The sequence below is a fragment of the Neovison vison genome, chromosome X, assembly GCF_020171115.1.
Source record: "Neovison vison isolate M4711 chromosome X, ASM_NN_V1, whole genome shotgun sequence".
NCBI classification, from domain to species: domain Eukaryota; kingdom Metazoa; phylum Chordata; class Mammalia; order Carnivora; family Mustelidae; genus Neogale; species Neogale vison.
Window position 1 is genome coordinate 13,426,727 of NC_058105.1, and position 18,541 is coordinate 13,445,267.

General features: G+C 43.8%; 1 protein-coding gene across 1 annotated transcript in view; it reads left to right on the forward strand.

Annotated features, from left to right (window-relative positions):
• The first annotated feature begins 15,128 nt into the window (after positions 1-15,128).
• The window catches only part of FGF13 (fibroblast growth factor 13), a 191,896-nt gene continuing 188,483 nt past the window's right edge, over positions 15,129-18,541 (forward strand). The window contains exon 1 of the mRNA XM_044235208.1: positions 15,129-15,274. Within this exon, the coding sequence (XP_044091143.1) occupies positions 15,145-15,274 (130 nt within the window). The 5' untranslated portion in view covers positions 15,129-15,144. The remainder of the gene's footprint in view (positions 15,275-18,541) is intronic.

Sequence of the window (18,541 nt, forward strand, 5' to 3'; positions counted from 1 at the left end):
TGCTATACTTTCCATCTCCTTGACTTATTTTATAACTGGAAGTACATACCTCTTAACCCCCTCCCCCTACTTTGCCTATCCTCCCACTCACCTCCCCTCTGGCAATTACCAGTTGCTCTGTATTTGAGCCCATTTTTTGTTTGTTTATTTGTTTTGTTTTTTAGCTTCTACCCATAAGTGAAATCATATGCTGTTTGTTTTTCTCTAACTGCCAGATTTCACTTCACATGATCCTTTCTAGGTCCATCCACGTCATTGCAAATGGCAAGATCTTATTCTCTTTTATGGTTGAGTAATATTACATATATATATATATGTGATATATATGTATATAATCACTTCTTCTTTATTCTAGATAGAACTTCTGTTCGTAAGAGTCTGTGTTCTTAGACTATGTACCCAGAATCCTTTCCGCCTACACCACTAAGTACTAACTATGATCATCTCTTACTTAGATCAGAGTAGTGGCCTTCTAAGCAGTCTCTCTGCTTCTTCTCCCCTGAAATCCCTTCTGTACATGGCAGCAAGAGTGAGCTCTTGAACACCCAAGCCAGATCCCATCCCTCTTCTGCCTGAGAGCAGGCCATGGCTCCCTGCCCCTTGGAATTCAAGCCAGTTATTATGGCGGCCTTCATGAGCAGGCCTCCTGGTCCTCTGCTGACCTCCTATCACTCCTCCCCTCCTTCTCTCAATTCAGCCACATTGGCCTTCATTTTCTACAAAAACAGCAACTCGTGCTCCTCCCTCAGGGTCTTTGCATTTTGCATCCCTCTACTGAGAATGCTCTCCTCCTAGATATCTCCGTGGCTCACTGTGTCCCACACTTCTTTTGGGCCTTTGTTCCAATGTCACATTCTCAGTGAGGCTGGGTTATACTCCAGGGACAGAAAGCTGACACAGCCGATGCTTACCCTGTAAGATTATTTCTCACGTATGTGGGTCTAGCAGCAATTCAAAGCAGCTCTCTTCCCATGAGTGACTCAGGGACCCTTGGGGGACTCATCATTCTGATTTGCTTACTGTTTACCCCCTCATCCATATATGTAAACTGCATGAGGGCAAGGGTTTGGGTTTACATTTTTTTTTCTACTTGCTATATACTGTATGCATTGACTAGTGATGCCTTAGAGTAGGTTCCCAATAAGTATTTGTTGAAAGAATATTGAAAGGTAATATTATGGAGGGAATAGAAAGTGAAAAGGCCATAGGAAACATCTTTGTGCATATGTTTTCTTCTCAGGCTGAAGATAAAGATACGTCAGTACCATATATAATATTTGATTACTGTTATTTTTTTAAGATTTTATTTATTTATTTGACTGACAGAGATCACTAGTAGGCAGAGAGAGAGGGGGAGGCAGGCTCCCCACTGAGCAGAGAGCCCGATGCGAGGCTGGATCCCAGGACCCTGGGATCATGACCCGAGCTGAAGGCAGAGACTTAACCCCCTGAACCACCCAGGCACCCCTTGATTACTGTTATTAAAATAACCATAGAAGGGTTTATGAGCTGTAAACTTGAGTTAGTTTTTCGGCAATAAACTTTAGATATCGTACTAGTTTTCTATTTACGCCATGACAAATTATCACAGACTTAGCGGCTTAAGCAATGTAAGGTTTGTATCATGTAATTCTGTAGGTCAGAAGGGAGACGCACATCTCTGGGCCTTGGCATGGCTGCATGCCTTTCCGGAGGTTCTGAAGGAGGATCTGTCCCCTTGCTCTTTGGGGTTCTTAGCAGGGTTCAGTTCCTGGTAGCACGGAGATCCCAGTTTCCAGCTAGGTGGGTTCTACAGGCTTCTACAAGCTACGTGGATTCCTTAGCTCATGGCCTCCTTCCTCAGTATTGAAAGCCAGCAACAGTAGGTTGGGTCCTCTCGTACTTTTAACCTGTCCTGCCTCTTCTTTTTCATTTCTCTGCCCCATTCTTCTGCCTCCTCCTTTTGATCTTAAGAGCTCCTTTGATTCCCCTGGAACCACCTGGATAATCTAGGCTTCTCTCCATCTACACATCCACTGCTTAGCAACCTTAATTTCATCTGCTGCTTTAAGGTGACGTAGTCACAGATTCTAGGGATTGGGATGTGGACATCTTGGAGGGGCCGTTATCCTGCCTACTTGGTGTATGAATGATTATCAGATACGGTATTACGAGTAAGAACATAGGCTGTAGAGACATGAAGACCTGGGTTTGAATCCCACTCTGCATCTTGATAGCTGGGTTATCCTGGACATGTTCCTTAACCTCTATGACATTGAGTTTCCTCTGTGGCAGGTGGGGACAATAAGGATACTTGTCTCGTGGGGTTGTTGTGGATGTTAGAAATGTATGTGACTCATTTCTGGGTGGCGCAGTGGGTTAAAGCCTCTGCTTTCGGCTCTGGTCATGATCCCGGGGTCCTGGGATCGAGCCCCACATTGGGCGCTCTGCTCAGCAGGGAGCCTGCTTCCCCCACTCTCTCTCTGTCTGCCTCTCTGCCTACTTGTGAGCTCTGTCAAATAAATAAAAAATCTTTTAAAAAAGAGAAATGTATAGGAAAGTGTGTAGTAGACACCAGGCACTCTGTTTGACTCCTTTAAAAAATATACTGTGCGTACTCCTAATGTTTTAAATGTGAGCACCAGACCCAGCTTGGAGCCCCCGTCCAATGACCTTACTTTGAAAAGGATGGAGCGCACTGAGTGCTCTTTTGTTAAAACCTTACTTACCCAGCTGGGTTTATAGGGAAGGAGGAGGAAGTTTAAGCTAAGTGTTTATGATTCATTTACACCTAAATCATTAAATGCTATTTTAAGGACATTTGATGGCTTGAGGCTTTTAAAATAATTGTAATGCCTTTTTCTTAAACAGAAATGCTGCCAAGAGTAAACAAACTCAAATACCATGTGCTTCAAAATTCCTCTCAAACAAATTGAGAGTGGGTTCTAACCTGGCACGGTATCTTCTCCCATCTGTAATTCCTACAGGGACAGCCCTCCTGAGAAGAAACACCAGCTCTATTTACTGAATGGGGAGTCAGAGACTGTGGCAGGCAGAGTGCAAAGAAAAGCGCTCATTGAATAGGAATGTCGCTTTTTTAGAATTATTTCCTGGATCTCGGCTATTGTCATTGGGAACTTTGTTGTAATGCTTTCCATTAGCTAAAGATGTGCCTCTAAGGGGCCCCTGGGTGGCTCAGTCGATTAAGCTAAGCGACTGTCTTAGGCTCAGGGCATGATCCTGGAGTTTCGGGATCGAGTCTGCATCAGGGTCCCTGCTCAGCGGGGAGTCTGCTTCTCCCTCTGACCCTCCCCCTTCTCATGCTCTCTCTCTCTCATTCTCTCTCTCTCTCTCAAATAAAGTCTTTTTAAAGTTTAAAAAAAAGGTGTGTCTTACAACCACCTAAGGGGTAAGAATTCTTCTACAGCATTTCCTGGAATTGTCAAGGACCCTTTGAACTTGCAGGCTAATGAACATGACATTGCAGCTGAACTGAACTGACTGTCTTTTCGTGAGCATGACTACAGTTTGTGACTAACTAGGGAGAGAAGGAGGTAACCAGTGCATATTTTAAATGAAACAATACCTGCCAGGACTCACGTCTTGATCAACTGGAGGAGATTTTTCCTGCCTTCGTTCCTGGGCCTTCTTTCTCCTTTATTGTTTTTCAAATCACAGGCACAGCCACACTCCGTAGAATGCCAGGTAGTGCACAGCCGCGATGACATACACGTTTTTTATTGTTTCCGAGAAGTGGTTTTTCTAGATCAGCCCAGATGTTGGTATTTGCTGTATGGTTCCTGCCGAAGTGTTAGTCATGACAGGCTGCTAATGGACTTGAGTGAACTTCCATCCATGTCACCTTGGTGGAAGGAGCACCAATAGGTGATAGAGGCATATGCGACCACAGAACACTAGCAAGAAGGGGAAATAAGGGAACCCTCTTTGCTTGAAAATTAGGGTACTATTCCCTAAGAAAGTACAATGAGTTTGCTACTTAGATATCTTTTGGGGGGATATAGGGAGAGGTAGAGGTGCATTTGATGGCATTCATCCCTCTCCCAGTCGTTATTTTCAAGCTGCATTACAGTATTGTTTTTCAGTTATGATCACTAGGACCAAGGAATTCCTGGCTGTCAAGAGAGCCTGGAAAGTGGAGTTTCCTAAACTCTAAAGACATCCTCAGAGACTTGGAGCCACCATGAGATTCTTATCAGAGATTCGCTTTCAAAACATGAAATAAGAACATGAGGGAGATAATGACAATGAGTAGGGCAGGACTCTTGAGGCACGCATGCCATGGGAAGAAGTATGGTGTCGCTGAGCACATTTCCTAGGAGGACATGGGCGCTGTGCTTGAGAGTGAGTTCTCTTGTATATTGGTGAGGAGACCCCAGTCATCTGAGATTTAATGCTCTAAAAATGGGAAAGACTGATAGGTGAAAATAGGCTTTCTATAGCCATTTAGCCGGTGCTGTTGCCCAAAAAGGTCTTAAGATCAAAATCTGAGATTTCAGGCTGTTGCTATGGGTGGCCATAACATCATTTTGTGAGCCTAAGCCAAACTCCTGGACTAGCATTTATTAAAAGCAAAGGCATTAAAAGCAAAGCCTCTGACAGATAGACAGACACACACACAGGGCAAGGCTGGCTGGAACAAACATGCATCAGGCCATGAGTTCCATGGGAACCGTCCCCTTAGCTTATTGCGTCTGAAGGGAAAGGCCACTTATTGAATGATGCCCTTGCCTCGCTATTTAGGCATGGAGGGAGAGGCAGAATTTGATGCAAAAGCGGGGTGCCTGGGTGGCTCAGTGGGTTAAGCCGCTGCCTTCGGCTCAGGTCATGATCTCAGGGTTCTGGGATCGAGTCCCACATTGGGCTCTCTGCTCAGCAGGGAGCCTGCTTCCTCTTCTCTCTCTCTCTGCCTACTTGTGATCTCTCTCTCTGTCAAATAAATAAATAAAATCTTTAAAAAAAAAAGCGATGTCTGGCATCTGCAGTGCAGCCATTTTTACAAGGCTGCCTAGAGATTCTGTCTGTCTCTCTCTCTCTCTTTTTAAAGATTTTATTTATTCATTTGACAAACAGATCACAAGTAGGCAGAGAGGCAGGCAGAGAGAGAGGGGGGAAGCAGGCTCCCGCTGAGCAGAAAGCCCAAGGCGGGGCTCGATCCCAGGACCCTGGGATCATGACCGGAGCCGAAGGCAGAGGCTTTAACCCACTGAGCCACCCAAGTGCCCCTCTTTTTTTAAGATTGCGTTTATTTGAGAGAGAGGGAGTAGGAGAGAGACTCTGAAGCAGACTCCATGCAGAGCACGGAGACCAGCGCAGAGCTCGGTCTCACACCTGCGAGATCATGAGCTGAGCTGATACTAGGACTTGGACGCTCAACAGACTGACATACCCAGGCGCCCCTAGGGTTTCGGTCTTTAAGACACTGTGGCCAGAAGCACTCTGCTTTAAAAACAAGATGAGTGAGACCAAATAAAATGTTTCAGTGAAGCCAGTCTCAAACATTTTTGAGAAATGCCAGTGTCATTCCAGAAGAAATACCATTTGTCAGTTTACTGCTCTGTGAGGGGTACGGCCATTTATTTTTTCCTCTTGTGGGCCAATCCCCCTATTTTGGTTAGAAAACTAAAACGAAGGTTGCGTGAAGCCTTATGGAGACTAGCAAGAATGTAGGTGGTTGACATGTTTTGCTTGGGAAAGGCGCTTCCTCGTTAACTTGAATTCCACCTCAGTTGATACTCAGGGAGGACTTTGTGCAGACAGAGTCCCTCTCGAGGGCTAGGCGGTGTGCTGGTTTCTTCCACACACATCATCTCTTTTAATTCTTACAACAGCCCTGTTGACCACTGTGATTCACTTTGGTCACCTGTAAAAGATGGAAACGGACAAGCTCAAGATCATGGCAGGGGTGGCAGGGGTTTCCCGAGTCTCAAGCTCTTCCCTCTGTCCCATGGCAGGGTTGCCATGATTATGCATTGAAGTGCTGCCAAATTGTTGTTTGGCTTCAGGAGGGAAGGGAATGAACCCAGACAGAGTCCCCACTGTGCACCAGCCACTGTTCTAGGTATGTCTCACCTTCAAGGTGCCCAGTGGTCACCTCAGAATGTTCTGTAATGACATATTCTGATTTTGTTGGTGTGAACTTGGCAAGGCTAAGAGTCTGCATTTCTAACAAGCTCCTATGTGATATGTGTACTGCTGGTTCAGGGCCCTCCTTTAAGAACAGCTAGGATTTGAAACCAGGATGGATTGATTGTAAGACCTTTGCCAGTACACCCTGCCACATTCCCTAAGGCTTTTGAAACTTACTCCTTGAGTGACCCATTTGTATTCCTTACTTAATCAAGGGGCCTAGCACTTGAAAGCCCTCCTTTCTTTAGAGCTCTTCCTTCTAAGCTCAGGAAAACATCTTCATAGTCACTGTGCTTACACTTGTGGCTTTAATTTTTCTCTTGTTCCCTCAATTAGACACATTGGTTTGCCATCCAGCTGAACCTTAGAAACACCTGAGAAGCTTCTTAAGGCCTACCAAGACTCATACCCCACTATGAGACCAATTGAATGAGAATCTCTAGAGGTGAGCATTTTATAAAAGCTTCCCAGGTGATTCTGATTCTGCAGCTAGGGTGGAGAACCCCTGAATTACAGGGTTCAAGGAAGCAATTTCTGGGAAATGTAACCCGAACTCCTTATTGTGTGTTGTCATGAAAGAATGGCCAGCATATTTAACCAATCACCAACAAAGTTCCCGACGAATTCTTGGCTCCATTTTGTTTTGTGACTGTGAGCTTAGACTGTACTACGGTTGAGACTGTAGCCTGTGTAAACTTTGAAATACTGTGTGGACCCCGAGGATGAGGAGTTCAGGAGGAAGGACTAGGGTATCGAGACGAAGCATCATGGGCTGGCTTCAGGCAAAGACACATGGTCTCACTAGCCCAAGACATGGACCTTGAGGGGTGTTAATAAGAATAGAGCTTGGTTTGACTCAGTTCAACAAAACTGGCTGGTGAGAGAGTCCTATCGAAAAAATCATACAAACAGAGGGTAGAGGTGGATTAATGCTATGGTAGAGTTGTGGACAAACCACCATAGAACAAGCTCATGCTGGAACAGGGCTGCTACATGGGGATGTGGACAGCTGTACAGTTTTGTATGTGGCAGTGCTGGGCTGAGATATGGAAAGAAATGGGAATAGTAAGATGACTGGAGGCCAGAGCCTGCTCTTCAAGGAGAAAAGAGCACTTTTCACTGGGGATAGTGCAGAAAGGCTTGCAACTCTAGCTGTGCCCTTGATTCAGCTGAGGCACTTGGAAACCTACCAGGGCTCTGGCCCAGCCTGCAGATTCTGGCTTAATTGATCTGCTCTGGCACCATGGGTATCTTACTTTGTCAAAGCTCCCCAAAGCTCCTGCTCCACCACAGCTGAGAACCGCTGGTTCAGACTGTGTTTGCACTGGGCTGAGGACAATGCAGTTGGCTGGGAGAGGGAACCCAACAGCTGGGGCTGTCATTCTCCACATGTGGTCCTTGCCCAGCAGGCGCAGCCCTTAGGGACTTGTTAGAGATGCCAGAACTCATGCTTCAGTCCTGACCACCTCAATCAGAAACTCGGAGGGAGGGGCCCCAGCCACCTGTGTCTCCACGAGCTTTCTAGAGGAGTACGACAGCCGCTTCAGTTTGGCTGCAACTTGGACAGGGTGCATGGCAGGGGGATGCAAGGACATAAAGCTGGACGACATGCAAGGAACACGCTGGTGTCAGCTCCTTGAATTGTGCCATTGAGATGGGCAGCAAGGCCAGTAAGCTCAGGTGGAGTGTGTTTCTCTGTGGTCTCGCTATTCCTCGTGTGCTCAGAATGGCAGCAGGGATAAACCAAAGGTCGTTCATGCAGGGGCACAGGACCTCCGAAGGCACACTGTGCTCTGCTGGTGGAAGCTGCCACTTTTCTTGTTAATGGACTCGTTTCTGTCTTCAGTAGGAGGATGCATCCTCCCTGGTGACTTGGGCCTTTAGAAGAGGGAAATGCCAGGCTTCAAGAAAGCTCCCTGGATAAGGACAGAAAGGGTTTCCCAGCCTGTCTTCTTACCTCTCACCCCTGCCAGGTCTTTGGTTGGCCAGGCCCCACCTGTTTTTCGCAACAGGTCCTGAGGATGCTTGCCATTGGTGCTGCCCTGTGTCATCGTTCATGGGACAAAGCCTTTGCCTTAGGCTGAGTAATGACCCCACCGATGTGTAGTAGTCATGCTTTAGATCTCGCCAAAGACTTTCTGTTGCCTAGGTGATTGGCATGCTCCCCGGCGCATTTTCCTCTCTTTCTAGTCTGGACTGACTGGGGTAGTATTCCTTCCCCAAATGGAACAGCTGGGTCCCTGCAGGCCGCCGAGCATCTCCATGGGTCACAGTGGGACTTCCAGGATTGACGCTTATTCTTTACAAAGAGTTTTCTAAACCAGAGGGTCTTTACCCATCCTCAAGTCCAGCAATTTTCAGCTAAGGTGATTTTGCCTTCATCCTGCTAGGGAGAGGCATTTGGCACTATCTGGAGACAGTTTGGGTGATCACAACTTGGCTGGGGCAGGGTGGGGGAGGGTGCTCCTGACACCAGTGGGGTAGAGGCCAGGAACGCTTCTAAACATCCTTTGGTGCACAGAGCAGCCTCTCAAAACAAAGAATTATCTAGCCCTAAAGAAACTGGCCTAGGACCCATCACTTATTTTTGAAATGGGAAGTTTGAAGTTCAGAGGTGAAGTGGCATTCCAGAGGTCACCCAGAAGGCCTGTCGTGAGACAGAGCCGGTGGGGGGCGGTGGGAGGGTTCTGGTTTACTAACTGCCACAGTGCCATGCTCAATGGTGTCGTCTCTGCCCCAGACAGCCTTTCTTTCTTTATTTTTTTTTTAAAGATTTTATTTCTTTATTTGACAGAGAGAGAGAGAGAGAGATCACAAGTAGGCAGAGAGGCAGGCAGAGAAGGAGGAGGAAGCAGGCTCCCTGCTGAGCAGAGAGCCCGACGCGGGGCTCGATCCCAGAACTCCGGGATCATGACCTGAGCCAAAGGCAGAGGCCTTAACCCACTGAGCCACCCAGGTGCCCCCAGACAGCCTTTCTTCCAAGGCTGCTACTGCTGTGTGCCTGCCAGCGGCCAGACAATGTGCAGGCGGAACCCCTTCCATTTACGAAGCCACCTTCTTAGCACACGCTTTCAGTGGAGGCATGTTTATCCCCAGAAGGGAGTGATCTTATATGTGCAAAGCATTGTGGGCCATTAGGGAAAGAGCAAAGATGATGTCAAAAGACGTGTTTCTTGCCCTCTGGGAGCTTACATTCAAGTTGTGAAGGAAAGACATATATATATATATATATATATATATATATATATATATATGAAAATAATTATCAACCTAAGGTTTCAGTAAAAGCCTATAATGATAACCAAAAATCTGTAGAGTGATAAATGAGACAAATAATGTTCCTGCCTGAGAGAGCTTGTGTTCTTGTGGGGAGAGTGAGATGAGACACATGCATATGTGCATATGTACATGCATGCACTTAAAAATTACAGTTGTGGGGCACCTGAGTGGTTCAGTGAGTTAAGCCGCTGCCTTCGGCTCGGGTCATGATCTCAGGGTCTTGGGATCAAGTCCCACATCCGGCTCTCTGCTCAGTGGGGAGGCTGCTTCCCTCTCTCTCTCTCTCTCTGCCTGCCTCTCTGCCTACTTGAGATCTCTGTCTGTCAAATAAATAAATAAAATCTTTAAAAAAAATTACAGTTGTGGCAAGTACAGACCTACCTATGGTAGTTGAGAAGACATGTCTGAGGAGGTGAAATTTAAGTAGAACCTGGAAGGACATAGAGCAGGAGTCATGGCGAACAAGTGTAAAGCCTTCAGGCAGGAAAAAGCTGCCATATTGAAGACACTAATGGAAGAATCTAGTGTGAGTAGGAAGAAGAGATGCATTGATGGAATTGAGGAAAAGGGAAGCTACCGTGATAGAGAGTCCACATTTCATTCTATCAGGAAAAGAACAAAACAGCCGGAATAAACAAAAATTGGAGGAAGTCCTAATCATGGTTGAGAGGGCTGGATGGAGATGGGGAAGGTTGCCAAGAAGAAGGGAACTGAAATTTCTAGAATGACTTTAAAGTTATTTTTATGTTGATTATTAGTATTGGATTCTGTTAAGAGAATTACTTAAGTTACTCATTTACATTTACACCTGCCATCTTGATCGTATCTGCTGTAGCAGTAAAGCTTAAATATCATATACGGATAAGTAATAGATGATTAGTCAGAAGGCAAAACGGAGGTCTTGAGGTAATATCCTGTGGCTGAATGTACTTTTCAACATGACAGGTGCTCAGTGACATGGAAGAGTAATTTGTTCCAATTACTTGATTTTCTTCTTATGTTTTTCTCGTTATGCAAGGACATTTGATAATGTGTATACTTTGCCACATTTTCTGATTCATAGGTATTTTATGTATTTGTTTCTTGGAGTCACTTATATATGTCTAATAACTTTGATTGGTAGCTCCAGTCATTTCATTTCCATCGCTCTGGTGATCTCAGATTTGCTGTGATTTAAAATCATGTATCATTAATTATGTTGAGTCATCTCTTGAAGAGTTCATTTTAAAGCAAAAAACAGCATCATCAAATAATTGGGGGCTTGTTAACTGCTTCCAGCTTGAAGCCAGCAATCCTCACGAATCCCAGGGGCCTGGTGAGGAGCAGGTGCTTACGTGGCATTATCTAAATGGTCTCCTAGTCTGTGTCTGGTTGCTTTTCTGTCTTTGAATGACTGAACTTTGTTGGAGGCAGGGGTGATCTTTTAAGCTAAGTCATGTTGAAGAGTTTTTTAATATACAGCGTTGGTGCAGAGTGGTCTTACTTTAGATTTGCTGGTAAACACACTGAAATCCTGGTTTCCAGGCTGGGCTTTTCCAATAACTCTGTGACATGACAAGGTATGTCCCCTTCCTGAGCTTTATTTCCTTATGCTCTAAGGCAAAGAGGTTGCACTTAGTAATCTCTCAAGAAATTTTGTTTGGAATGACATGGAGGATGATGTTGGGGATGTTTGTGATACTACTAAATATTTGTATTTATTGGTAAAAGTTATAGAGTAAAACAACTGGATTTTTTTTTAAAAAAATAGGGATAAAGGTAGGTACATTACATTGGGATTATAGGTACATTACATTGGGATTATTTTTTTAAAGATTTTATTTGTTTATTTGACAGACAGAGATCACAAGTAGGCAGAGAGGCAGGCAGAGAGAGAGGGGGAAGCAGGCTCCCCACCAAGCAGAGAGCCTGATGCAGGGCTCGATCCCAGGACCCTGGGATCATGACCTAAGCTGAAGGCAGAGGCTTAAACCCATGGAGCCACCCAGGTGCCCCAGATTGGGATTATTTTTTTATCAGTGATTCAGTTTTACTAGAGATCATTGCTTTCTCTATGTTCAGTTGTAAATGTGAATACTGTATCTCTGTGAACATGAGTAGCTTAGGCTTAGGTCATCAGGCTTAGACTTAAAGCCCCTTCCCTTGCCATAACTGCTTCCTCTTACCCCTGTCCTTGATCTTGGTGATTGCTGAGAGACCTAGAGGAGAGTGGGGCTGGTTTAGTGCCAATCCAGTGATGCCGTTGGGAAACCCAATTCTTGATGCAGACTTGCCCACCCAAATGGTTAGTCAATAGAACACCTTTTATAATAGGCCCCAGTTCTTTCATAAATTGTGCTCATAACTATCAACCCTCTCCCCTAAAGTCACTTATTCTTGTCACTTCCATGTCTGAGTATGCCACCTGATAGTGTCTGCGTGTCTGGATGTGTGGATTTGCATGTGTGCTCTTGTCTTCTCCCAACTCTTGACCTTTCCTGTGGGACTTTGCAATCCCTAGGAGGTGGGCTGGGTGATCAAGGCCAAAGGCACTGACTATGTGGGTGCAATTTTCCAGAAGAGGCCTACCTTCCGGTAGCCGTTGTCATGGGGCTCAGCAACCTTCCTCAAAACATGGGGCCTCATGGTCCAGAAATCAACCATGAGCCACTGTTATGGTCTTCTTTGTCTGGAAGAGTCAAGTTGAGCCTCTGAAACTGGAGGAGGCTTCATGAAAATCCATTGTCTCCCTAATCACTGGAGTCGTTTGTCTCCCTCTGAGATTAGATAAATCTATTGTTGGGGCGGGCAGCAGGAGTCATTGCATAAATGTGGACAAATGGCTCAAATGAACAGAAGGAGGAGTGATTTTCGGAGGTCACGTGCAAGAAGGCAATGCACTAGAAGGAGAAAAATGGCAGAAAACATTGGACTAAGCCAAGGAAAGAAGAATTGCATTCTTTTTTACTGTTTTGATGAGCTGGCTACTTTACAAGCCTCCTCTCCCTTTTATAGAACTAATATTCCTTGAAAGCTTTGCATCCTCATGCCTTTTTTAGAGAAGTTGAATTCAGGCGCCCACCTGCCCTAGCGCTGGGGTCCTGTTGGAAGTGTCCTGCCAATCCTGTTGCTACCATTGCACATAGAGCCAATGTCCTATCTGAGGGAGCCCTGGGAATAAATGAATTTGATATAATAGTTCTAATTTTTCATGTAGAATATCCTCAAGTTCAGAAATTTTATAGACCCAAGTGAGGTGTTGCCTATACAATGTCACTTCTGGTTAAACAGTCCACAGTGTTTCTAGCTCTTGTGTCAATGTGACACCAAGCCATTGATAGATTGGCTTTTTTGCTCTTTTGCCTGAACTGACTGATGTTTAAGGTTGAGTAGAGACAGACTGAGACCCAAAGCTAAGCCATTAACTCCCAGATGTTCACAATTTCTAAGGAAATGTTCTATGCCTGTGGTTATTACTCACATGGCTCCTTAAATGCTCTCATCTTGGCACCTTTTGCACTTGCTGAATTCAATTTTAAGAAAGAACAGGAGAGAGAATTTTGTGGAAAGCAATTATCCTGCACTTTTGTGACCTTCATGCTTTCCCCATCATGATGAATTTAGGGGCTGGTTCTTGTATCGGTCAGCATGTCCCTTTTATTAGAATTTTGTTGTATGTTACAGATAACCAGTTGTATCTAATTAAACAATAATGATGGCAGTGCAAGGCATTTTCTGGGAATTAATGACCAGCTGGAAAGAGCTGATGGCTAGAGAGTCAGCAGAAGGCTATTAGCTTCAGTTGGCCATTAATCTCCAACAATGCCCATTTGTGACGTCATTGTTGCTATTGAAAAATGAGAGTGGAAGACAATTTCCTGATGTTTATTGTGAGCTTCAGAATGATAGGTTCCCTGTGTATTATCAAAAAGTTATTCTTTTCTTCTTAATCCGCCAATTGTCCTTTCCTCTTAAAATATGTTTCTTATACATAGTGCATGAAAATGAAATTTCTTAGCTTCTAGATAATCATGGGAGTTTCTTTTTTTAAAGAGTTCCAAGTTTGGGAGGTTTTCTTTAAATATTTTGGATGGTAAAACCAGAATTGGTCTTCAGCTGTGATGCTGGAATTTGATAAGTGTCTGTATTATCCTAACTCTCTGCTCATAGCAGGAAATGGTTGCAAATGTTTTGAATAGCAGCTGTTGCTAGCAGAGATGTGCGTTTCACAACGAGATTCTATGGAGTTCTAGTCACATTCCTAGTAGATGAAGGGGACTCTCTGCCAGGAAAAACTGTGATGGTGTGCCTATATAATATTTTTGATTACTGCTGCTGAAGGCTAGAGGAAAATAGAGAGCTGGCTAAAATATTCATCACCTTCTTGCATAATTTAATGACTTATAAAGGAAGACAGCAGTTCCACATACAAGCCATCTATCAAGAACTTGTTCTGAACTCTTAATGCTAATTTCAAAGTTTGGTTGGGTTTTCTACCATTTTTTTTTACCCCAACACGAAAGAAAGTTCTTAAAAGGTCATTAAAATCCCAGCCAATGAGCTGGGAATGTTTTGCCAAACACAGAAGCTTCAGGTCCCACCGAATTTCTACCATAAGCTGTTTATATTTTACAAACACCACAGGGTTCTTCTGCCGATGGGAAAGTTGCTGGTGGTATCAGTCCTTCTAAATGCATGCTAAGTGTATGCATTTGGGGGTGTAGGATGAGTCAGCATGCCATTAATCACAGCTTTAGAAGGCACTGACTCACTCTTGGCAAAATGGAATGGCCTCATTGGGAAGGGTGTGAAAGAGAAAAAAAAATCCACTCTGGGGTCAGTTCCCTGTTTCTGCAAATGCAGATTGAATTTGCACCCCCCAACCCCTCTTGGTGGGTGGTTTTGAGGCTGAAAAGTGTTGCGGAAGGGACCCTTTCAAATCAGAGCCCGTGTTTTTACAGGGAGAAAGTGCTTAGACATTCACAATCTTGCTTAGGAAATGCAGAAAGGATCTGGAAAGAAAAAGCAAGCTGCGAGGGGCTGGGCATCTATCTAAGGCCAAATTTGGCGAACCAGGTCCCTCTCTCCCTCCCTTCAACAAGGTAGGTCTTTGATCCAGATCTGCTGTTGGTTGTGAGGCTCACGACAATTTCTTGTCCTCATTAAGGGGTCCTGAATATCTGAAATATATCTGCAACAGCCCCAGTTCTCCCCGAAAAGCAAAGATTAAAGAGCAGCACCCTTGAATCTTCTGTCTGATTTGGTGTGTGTTGGGTTAAAGTCACTAAAGTCAAGTTCTCCCAGGGAGGAGACCACACAAAGAGGCAACAGCGAATACACTGGTAATTGGCGGACCTCAGCCAGTTCAGCCTGCCCATATTTCTACTATAGCTGCAATTGCAAGGTGTGAGGGCTACTTGGTGTTTATTGAGGTACAGTATGGTTATTGGTGTTAAAGAGTTTTACAGTACTTCTGGCACAGTTTCACACCCTTACCTTTTCCTTGTATTAGCAACAAAGGTCTGTAGAGTTGAGTACAGGGCTTTATTATTTTAAAGTCAGCCCCTAAAACCAACGTCAGCAAGCTAGTAAACGTTTTCCTTTGAAACTTTTCTTAGGAATGTTGTTTCTTTAGTCTTCCCCGGGAGTAGATGGGATTTAAGATGCTCGCTGCTTTCCTGAAGCTCTAACTTGAGTTCATTTTGTTGTGTGGTGACCACAGTTCTGGATGACGCCCCCCCTGGCACACAGGAGTACATTATGTTACGGCAAGATTCCATCCAATCTGCGGAATTAAAGAAAAAAGAGTCCCCCTTTCGTGCTAAGTGTCACGAAATCTTCTGCTGCCCGCTGAAGCAAGTACACCACAAAGAAAACACAGAGCCCGAAGGTTTGTGCCCAACGGACGCGTGTTTTTGCTTGTTTTCTCTTATTCTTCTTTCTTTCTCTTTCTTTTTGACTGTGCATTGCCCTCTGGTGTGCTGTGTGTCGTTCGGCCCCTGACAGAGTTAGGAGGCCCCTGGCTCGCTGGTGAATGTGTTATGCAGGCTCAGAAGGAACACTGTATAATACAGTCATCTCGGGCCCAGCGCGCACGGCCTCCTGCTTCCCACAGCGGAACCGGTCTCAGCTGCTGTCCTTCCGTTGCGCCGTTTTGGCTGCTAAAGTTGCTTGCTCCTGTGGCCAACATCTGGCCAAGTCTGTTCCCATCACTTGCATTCCTGAAACAGCAGTCGGCTGAGGAATGACACTTCTAAAGGGACATAATGAGAAGATGGTTCCAAATTCTCTGACTCTCCTCCACTTCATAAAGCTTCCGCATTGTGCTTGAAGAATGCTCATGGTCTACTTAGTCCGCTGAAGCAGGCCCTGACGTCCCATGTAATGCACGCCCAGTTGCACTTGGCCACAGTGAAATGCATGCCTCAAGGACATTCTTGAGTAGTTTGTTTTCCTTTGCAGCTCAAGTCCAGGTTTGGAAAATTCTACTTGCCGCTACTTAAACCGAGGTCAGCAGCATGTGCATTGTAACCCATGCTACAAACCTCTCTCTAAAGCAACTCGTCTGTCTAGAGAGAGTATTCAGACATTTCGCCCCACTTTTTTGCATATATCAGCCAGGGACAAAATGTGGTCAGCTCTTTGCCATTTGTGTCCATTTCAGCTTCCTCGCTTCCACATAGAGTTTTAAATGTTCGTTGGCAGAAAAGGAGACACATACATTTTTCAGTGTTCCATGTGTATTTCAGCCATAGAATAGAATATTCGTATTTGTTTTTACGCATGCTTTGGTATTCAAGCTGTCTACTTTGGGGGTGAGTTCTGATGTCAACAGTGAACTCATCTGGAGATGTAAATGGTGATCCTTCACAGTGAGTAAAATGAATCTTTTGGTGGTTTGATAGAGAGGATACCGACTTGAGCTCATGCTTCAGTAAAAAAAACAAACAAACAAACTTTCAACCAGTGATAATTACTTTATTCTTTATAGTGCATTTCAATATTTTCTGCTTTCTTTTCTCTAAAATTACATATACTTGCAAATAAACACACACACACACATAAAACCAGTGTCTGTGTTATAGATCTATACCATTGATGAAATAGTCATATATATTAAGCATATATAGCGTAATTGAACATATATGTTACAGATACTATGCTGTTTTTCTACTTGCACATAAGCCTAGAAAACAAAATTTGGTTAGAGGAAGAAAAAGAAGCAATTTAAGAAGCACCTGATTAAATTCAGTCAAGAAATCAGTTTAGAAAGTTACTTCAAATCATTTTAACAGTACTCAGATTTAAGAAAAATACAGTTGAATAACCTAAACTTAAACCCCCACCCCTTCTTTTCTTATTACATACAATTTTGTCAAGATCTGTGAACTTTCAAAATATCCCTTGGAGCGTACCGTGTATACTGTTACAAATGTTTTCAGATAGGAAGAATTCTTTAGAGACTGGATAGCAGTAAAACTCCTCATATGAGGTTTGGATTGTTTTTAATCTGTCGTTTCATCTACATGTTGAGTGGCTGCCATCATGCTTAATGTCACTGTCATACGCTTTGATGATGGGCATTGTCTTCTTTCAGACTGAAGATTTTCCTTATCTCGCTCTCCTTCCAGGTCCTCTGGAATAGTGAAGCTAATATTTCCTTCCTTGCTCCAATGGATTATTTGTAAATAGTGTTAGACTTCTTACAGGTTTTCCGGAATGCCACTTGAATAACACAGCTTACAATTTTACTATACCCTGCTTCCTAAAAGGTCCCAGAAGTTAATGTGAAAACCAGACCTTGAAATGAAAACACTTGGTCTCTGTACAAATTAACAGGGTCCAGAAGATCCTAGACGGGGTGAAAACAGTGATGCTGTGAAAGAGATCTAGGATAAATAAGGAAACTGTATCGAGAAATTAACATGCTTACTTCATGTAGGATACCAAGGCTCGTCATTTCCAGGCAGTGAAGTAACCACAGTTTTGGAAGGGTTCAGTGGTCATTCTGGCAACCTGGTAGATGTTGGCAAGACTGGTTTTTAAATGCTGTAGAGTCCAGTCTTTAGTTTTCTCTTATAGCTACTATAACATATTACTGCAGTTAGTAGAAATAAAAGGCCTCTTGATTACAAAGAATCTTCATTCTAAACTATATCCACACTTGGAAACATTTTATTCTCATGTGAAGCATTTTGGAAGAGACTTCCTTTCATGGTTTCTGGGCCAAAGCATGAGACCTTAACTGAACTTGGCCGTGGATGCCCACCAGTTCTACCACATGTGAAGGCGATGAACAGGATGACCTCTTCTAATGAGGTGGTTTTGATAAAACCCTCAAGTGAAAAATAAAAACTTCATTAAAATTTGGGAGGAAAATTAAAGTTTGAATTGGGTAAGTTTTCGAAGTGATGAAATTAGATCAAAGAGCTTTCATGTGTATTATGATAAACCTGCAATTAATTTTCTTCTTACTGAACTGATAAAAATTGACCAACTATTTTTATATTATTACAGACAAAGTCTTGGTGTTCCATTTGATTGGTGGTGTCTTTGTGCAGGCCAGATTATCCCCATAGTTTATGATCGCCTGAGATTTGCTACAGATCATTTATTTAAAGTTCACAGTCACCTGTCTTTTAAAAGGTATTTTTGGATCGTATCTAGGGCCCTCAGAAGCCATGTGAAACAATACGTTGGAGGATGGAACCATCCCACTGGCTTTTCAGGATGCACTAAAGCCATGTTACAACTTTGCCAAAAGCAGGTTTCTATTTCTGAGCAGCCAATTCCAAAATAAGTTCTTTAATCTGTTCCAAATGCTTGTGATTTTCAGTGATATGATAATTTACATAAAAACCACTTATGATGTAATCTTATATGAGTACCGGCATTTGGCTGAAGACACACATACAAGTATCTGAGAGTCAGATGTGGCCCAGGACCAGCAACGCTCTTTGTTAAAAGAAAGCCACGTGGAAAGTGGAGGTTGTTACCAAAACCTTCCTTCTTACTGTTCCAGGAGGCTTTTGAAAAGAGAAAATACGATCCTTGTAGCTTGATTCTTTTCTTTCATTGTCGGGTGTGCCAAAATGAAATCACTGATTTCGAGTAACTTCTGAAAGCTAGTCATCGGGCTTTTACTGATGTCTGAAGA